General features: G+C 29.9%; 1 protein-coding gene and 1 long non-coding RNA gene across 3 annotated transcripts in view; one reads left to right on the top strand and one right to left on the bottom strand.

Annotated features, from left to right (window-relative positions):
• LOC117174273 overlaps nt 1-7,373 on the top strand; it is a 224,428-nt gene that overhangs the window by 4,578 nt on the left and 212,477 nt on the right. The window lies entirely within an intron of this gene.
• The window catches only part of LOC117174272, a 251,434-nt gene continuing 245,314 nt past the window's right edge, over nt 1,254-7,373 (bottom strand). For both annotated transcript variants that reach the window (XM_033363191.1, XM_033363192.1), the window contains exon 12: nt 1,254-3,515. In XM_033363191.1, coding sequence (XP_033219082.1) covers nt 3,329-3,515 — 187 coding nt within the window. In that variant the 3' untranslated portion in view covers nt 1,254-3,328. The remainder of the gene's footprint in view (nt 3,516-7,373) is intronic.

The raw sequence follows: 7,373 nt of genomic DNA, 5'->3' as shown, positions 1-7,373 counted from the left end.
CTATCCCATCCACACACTACTCCTTTCCCCTGCCGAGTGAGTCACGCCTACCCCGAAAGGGAAATGGCTTAATGGTGTAATAATAATAATAATAAAAAGTAAATTAGTCTGCAATAGCCCTAAAAATAAGAAGCTTAAATTCAAGGACTATAAGCTGGACAAAAGGGTTATAGAAATATTTGAATTCAGAAAGTAAATTCCAAGAAAATATTGAAAACTTAAAGTCTTTTCCTTACTTTAAATGTATTATTAAAGACCAGGATCCATCTTATTTTAGACGAATTAAACGAAGTAATTCTGGAATTATTTCAGAACTTAAGCACTTAAAACGAAAACTATTTTGATTATAAAATTATTTTCTATTTTGGGGAAGGGATTTTATCGAGTCCCCAGAGGATTCTGCGGAATAATAATATGCATCGTTTCTCGAGTAATTTTTTATATATTCATATATTTCCATTCTAGTTATCTAAATATATATATATATATTTTGTATATGTATATAATTTATATACCATCCTCTTAAATTTCGTGTAGAAATAATTCTGCTTCTTATTCTCCCTTTTTTATTGTATTTGTATGCTCGCGGTTGTTTTGCCGTCCGGTTTGCTGACCAGCCTTAAAATCACTAGGGCGCGACATTTAAAAATATTCAAGCAGACAGCGGACAAAAATTCTATACAGGCGATTAACGTCTTGTCCGTACCGTCATTAAGTCGCTTGTAAGTGCACATTACATCGCTTTGACATCACAGGTGAAACCATTAAAGAAATTCGAGGATTATCGTCTACAAACAGGCATTAAAGGTTGACCAAATTCCCCCAAGAATGTCGCTCATTTAAAACGAAATTAGTAAAAACGGCATGGAATCCTTTTCTTTTTTTACTACTTTATAACGCAATCATTTTCAGCAAAAAAAGAGGCTATCAACTTCATTTAAAGAGTACTTTATTTTCTTCATTCAAATTTGCTTCCTACTTTTTAGCGAAAATTGAGGGAATCAAGCCAACGTCGACTAATTTGCGAGGAACCTGAATGATACTTTTTTTTTATCACGCATGCGGTTTCTCTGAAAACATTGAAAAGTGACAGCAAGTATTTCTTTGCTGTTCTAGTACCACGATAATCGAGTATATACGCGTAACTGACCGGCAGATTTTCCGGCAGCAAACCGGAACCGTTTATACGATTCACAAAATGCCTTTTTTTGTGTGCATGGGTTTTTCTTTCCTGTTTTTTTTCTTCTTTTTGATTAAAGCGAACACGAAGCTCGTAACGCCTCGCATGCCACGAGCGCTTTACATCTAAACTTATCGATACTTTATGGATACAATTGGTTGAAATTCGTCGGCTATGTAGAATGAACAGAGGATATGCATTTTGCGCAATGTTCCCATGTTAACCTTTACAGGAATTTTTTTTCGGAAATACATACATGCCGTCGAAACGTTCGAACGGAAAACGCGGCACTACAAGAGAAGACTGTTCTATTATACACTCATTTCAAAAAACACTTCTGCGAGTCTTCATTCGCACTGAGAAAAAAGGAACAGGATTTTTTTTTTGCTATTGTTGAAGCAACTTTCCGAAGTAGATTCGAATTTAAAACTTTAATTAAGACAGGTACTGGAAATAGAGATTTTTTTTGTACAGTTGAAAACAAATTGAAGACTTTCGGATTTTTGTAGAGACTCAGTGCGAATGCAGCCTTAGAGATTATATTTACTAAAAACAACGTGACATTTATTCTGATAATTTTTTAGAAACGCCTAACAGACTTGCACAAAAACTACAATTCAGTTCTCTTTAAGCAATATAAAGGAATACAAAATTACCTCTAAACGATCACCAAAGATAGAGGATCAGAGGATCTTGACGAGAGTCGAGAATTCTATCTTGGGTGATCCGTAATACTAATACGTGAGTGCTTACGAAACGAATCTAATTAAGTGGCAATAATAAGTTAATAAATTACTTTGAAAATATATTAAATTGCGATAGAATGATTTTGAAAACAAAGAATGTTTTGGTATCTTTATGGAGGGGCTGAGGTCTCTCAATCGTATTCCTTTTTTTGTTGTTTTTTTTCTCATTCACTCGATCGCATTTTTCACACATGCACTCTTGTTTTTTTTTCCTTTCCAACCCTCGTTTGCTCTCCCTTAATCTTCTTAATACTCAATTTCCACTCTTCCGGAAAAGAAACTTACAACCTAAGTCCAATATATTATATATTAAATAGCAATAATATTAATAATAATCAGCGATAGCAATATATTAATATTAAATAATATAATTTTTAACAAAACACCCGCCACACAACAATTATTTGTAAAAAAAAATTCGTAGCCAACGAAACACGGAATTTTGTCGAAAGAAACACGCAATTTGTTGCGATTGTCCTTCTCCTAGAGTGTAAAGTTTAAAAAAAAATAAAATGAGACATGCAATCAATTCTTGTGTCGGGTCTGGATATAAATCGAAAGTTTATTCACAATTGTATTACTTTTGTCTGCTGAGATTCAAGGAAAAAATGCTATGAAAAAGTGATCGAAAGTCTTCGAGTTGTCGATGACGGGCTCACAATCAAAATATAACTTTCGGCTACTTATTTTTTCGCCCTCTTTAACGTTAGACATATTGCGAGAAAGTACCTTGAATTAGACGAAATGAGTTCTTTTACGAGACTCGGTGTGTCTTTCATCCACTTAGTATAACTCAAAAAATGCACTTTACACAGAGAATATATTAAGGGTAGATGAAAGTGTCTACAGACGCATACGTCGCACTTTAGTTACTCTTCGTCATTACTCTGAAAACTTGCTCTCTCTATCTTTTCTAAGAAGTCCATTTCTTTTTTTTTCTTTTTTGTTATTTTCTCTCGATTTTTTTCTCTTTTTTTGCTGAAACTGCTCGAAGGTTCCCTCCATAAAGTTTGTTGATCGCGAGCGATATGTGCGTCACTCCTTTGAAAAAATATCCACTCCAACGTACAAAACGCTGCATCACAAAAAATAGTATTCTCTCTTTCTCCCATAAACTGACGAATTCTTCAGCACACTATCTTCTCCAGTAACTAGACAATCAAAATTCACTAATCTGTAAGTTCAAGAGAATCATTTTATCGTTGCGAAACCAACCGAACGATCTCATCTCGCCGGGAGAAACGAAAATCGTCCTTTAGTCGACAAGGTTGCGGAATGGAAAATGTAATTGGAAAAATCAACGCTCGAGATTTGAAGGGAATCCTGCATTCAGTTTCAATCATGTATGTAAAGATTACGGATTTCATTGGTTTCTAGTTGCTGCAGTTCATAGGAAGTCGAGTCATCCGGGATTTTTGACGAGTTTTTTGCCCCTGTAGTCATAAACGCGTCTGCAGAAAAGTACCATGTCGGCTGGCACCGGTAAGGGAGGTTGTCTACTTTTCCTGGGATAGACCTGGTCACCTGGTGGAACTATCAGACATGGAGTTTCCACTCCTTCCTCCAGCCGCCTTATATTCTTTCGATACCTGCAAAATTAGGAACAATTACAATTTGCAAATACATTATTTCTAATGCCAAGAAAAAAATTAGAACTGCTGAAGTGAATTTAAAAGAATTCAAAACATTTGAATGATTAGAAACGATTTTTAAAGATCCCAAGAGATTTCTAAACATTTTCAAAGATTTCAAAAGTTTTTCATTTGGAACAGTGTATATCGCAAATAAGATTATGATTTGGAATAGAATTTATTCCCTCTTCCAAATACTATTATGATCAGGATGGCCTCTGAAGCGAGAAACCAAAAATTGTCCGAAAATTTGAAAAATTTTTAGAAGAAAAATCTATCCTATGACTTGAAATATCGTAAATTTTGTATCACATGCTGATATAATTCAATTTAAAATGACCTTTATATCTTTTATCTTTTTAAAATAATTATTTACAAATTTAAATTAAGTCCAATTTAAACTTTTCTTTAATGTTGAGTTCAGTTGTTACCTTCTTCATTTATGATATCAGTAAGTTTACAATTTTAGTGTAAATATGTTCTATTTTTGATCTTTATTTTTAAGCGTAAATTTTTAATTTAAAGAATTTAGAAATGCAGTTTTACAGGCTTAAACAATTAAAAATTAAAAGCCTTAGAAATTAAAAATGTTTGATAAAAAACGTTTTTAGTTGACCAACTGTAAATATAAATTAATCAATGATTTTCAAAATTGAGTTTTACTTGAGGTGTTAAAAGTGAACAATTATTGATTTTACAAGAGGATTCTAAATCCGTTCAAAATTAAAGATTTTACACATTCTAAGATTAAAATTGAATTGTTTTAATTCAAAATAAAAATATGTAACTTCAAATTATTTGATTTATAATAAAACAGTTTCATTAAGCTTTAAATTAGAGACAACTATTATTTAAAAAAATTATTTAGTATTAAGCAATATTTGACTGTTCACTTAAAAATTGAAATTATAAATCAAATAATAAAAAATTTTAAACTGAATTGCTTGAAACAGTAATCCTTGAATTGCTAACATTTCCAGGGGCTAACTTTAATTTGTGCAAGTTAAAATTTCATTTTTTTTTTAAATTTCAAATGATTTAAAAAAGTTTAGAACAAAATTTAGATTTCTACAGTTTTTGAACAAAAATTTAGAAACTTTCTAAGAATTGTGAAAGCTTTCATAAGAATAACAGTTTTTTAAGATTGTTTAGAAAATTCAAAATGATTTTTGATTTTGAAAAATGGATTTTAAGCGAATATTTAACAAGATTTCAAAAGGTTTTCAAAGTTGAACAAAAAATGTGGAAGATTTTAAACGATTTCAAACAGGTTCCAATAAAACGGTAAATTTTTAAGACTTTGAAATAAAATTTTAAAACTTTTTAAAGCTTTTGAAATGTTTTAAGATAATAATAAAAAGTTCTTGAGATTCCTGGTATCATTTAAACTTATTTTCTATTTTGGAATAATAATTTTACAAGAATATTTCAAAATATTTCAAAACAAACACGAATTTTGATGTATAAATGAAATCAATCATACAATTTTTAATGTTTATGGTTTAAAAATGCTTATGATGTAGAGCATTAAAAATGATTGCGTAGATTTATACTTTTTTAACTGAATCTGAATCATTCAACTGCACAATTAATCAAAGTTTAAAATTTTTAATTGTGCAGTTTAACTGCCCTTAATTAAAAAATTTGCAAACGAAAAGTGGTAAAAGCTTCTAGTTTATACGTGGAAATTATTGAACGCTTGAATAACCAAAATTTGGAATTAAAAATGGTTTATACTCTAAATTAAAAGTTTAAAATTCAAGAGTTCCACTTTGAATTCTTTAATTTGCAGTCCAGTTTTTATTAATATAAATAGAAAAATATTTAGCTTAAGCGATCAAATTTGTTTATTTCATTCACCGTGAAAAATTAATGTGAACCGAGAAATGGCTGCAAATTTTTTCTCTTTGATTAAACCGGTCACCGTAACTCGTTTTTTCTAAAATTTTCGATAAAAGGGAAGTTTCAAATTCTGGCAAAGTTTCAGTCGAAAAAAAGTTGATTCAAAAAAATTCTGATTTTAGACCAGAAATTTTCAAAATCCTTTTCGTAAATAGAATTCAAATTACTTTCAAACTCAAAATTTTCAACAACAAAAATTACAATAAAATTCTTTCAGAAAATTCCCTGCCACAAAGTCAAAATACGACTGCAAAATACGTTTTCCCCAGCGAAAGAAAAAATTGATACTTTCAATATTATTCAAGCTTATGTTTCTGCCTTTCTAAAAATTTTACTTTCAGAAAATCAGAGGGCCCACCCAAATTTGAAATTCTGTGTTCTGTTATAATGAAAAACTTTTTAACTCACGGTAATTTTATATTTTAAATAAAAATGTTATAGAAACAACGTCTTGAAGTCGCGAATAATTACATCAAATTCTGTACTGTTATATTCCCAATATAAAGAAATCCTTTTATAAACAAGAAAACTAATTTTGTTGAAAAATTTAAGAACAATATTGGTAGATCATGAGACGTTCTTGATTTTAAAAATCGATGTTTTGAAGACGCGAAAAAATATATTATATACATTATAGTTGTATTCCTAATATTGAGTTACATCGGTATTGCTAGATCATAAGTTAATGTGGACAAAGTTTTTCTTATATAAACAGAATACACCAGTTTTAAAAAAAAATCATAAATCGATATTGGTCGGTCATAAAAGGTTTAGAAAATATGTCAAAAAATGCATCTCAAGAACGCGAAAAAATACTCTCTATATAATATTGTCGTGTTTTTAATATAAAAAAAGTTTGTTCATAGAAACAGAGTAAAACATTTTTGGAAACCTCACAAATCGGTACTGGTAGTTCGTAAAAGTTTCAACAATAGGTCGATCGATGCGTCTCAGAGACGCAAACAAACACGCTATGTATTTTATTGTTGTATTTTGAATATCAGACCAGTTTTTTCTGTATAAAAAAAAGTTACAATTCCTTTTTTGAAATTTCTAAACGCGAGGAAAAAACTATTTCTAAGTGGTCAATCTAAATCAAAATCCTATCACTCAAAAAAGTATATTTGAAAATTGAGGTAATTACAAACCTCCCTTTGTGAGGAAGCGAAAATTGAATTTTTTTAGAAAATTGCCTGTCTCAAAGTCACAATTACCATTTTTTACGAAATTCCCTGTTCAAACGTCAACATTATAATCCTTAACGGGAGCCCCCTTCTTTAAATGTCAAAATTATATTTTCTAATTGAAATTTCGTATCACAAACTCAAAATTGTAGTTCTTTGCCAAAATTCCCTGTCAAAATTAGGATTTTTCAAAAATGCAGTCCGATTCAGGTTCCTTTTGCGAAATTTAGGACGCTTTTTGTGTAGACAATAGTGTTCGGGCTGGATTAACGTTAATTTGACACCATTATGCTATAAAACCGATTAAAAATTAATTGTTCACTTTTCTCTTTATACCATGATTTACGGTTTTCAGAATCTGATTATCAACGTTTAAACAAATTTTTTAAACAATTATTGTTGAAACAAATACACTAAAAATTAATTAATCAAATTTTATATTCTTACAACATTTTCAGGCTTCTTTAAGGCTTTCGGAATATGATCTTTAAAGTTTTTTTTAAATTCTTCAAGCGATTATTGTTTAAATAAATTTGCGAAATATTACTTATACATATTAATAGTCATACACAAATTGCAGACTCATTCAGAGATCTTTTGAATATTTTAAACATAAGTTAGGGATCTCTAAATATGACCATTAATGTTTTTTAAAGTCTTTAAACAAACATTATTTAAACAAATGTACCAAATATTAATTTTACATGTACATACAAAAGTATCAGATTTT

The sequence above is a fragment of the Belonocnema kinseyi genome, chromosome 6 (assembly GCF_010883055.1).
Source record: "Belonocnema kinseyi isolate 2016_QV_RU_SX_M_011 chromosome 6, B_treatae_v1, whole genome shotgun sequence".
Lineage (NCBI taxonomy): Eukaryota > Metazoa > Arthropoda > Insecta > Hymenoptera > Cynipidae > Belonocnema > Belonocnema kinseyi.
The sequence above is the reverse complement of the archived record's forward strand: the minus strand, read 5'-3'. Positions and strand labels throughout refer to the sequence as shown.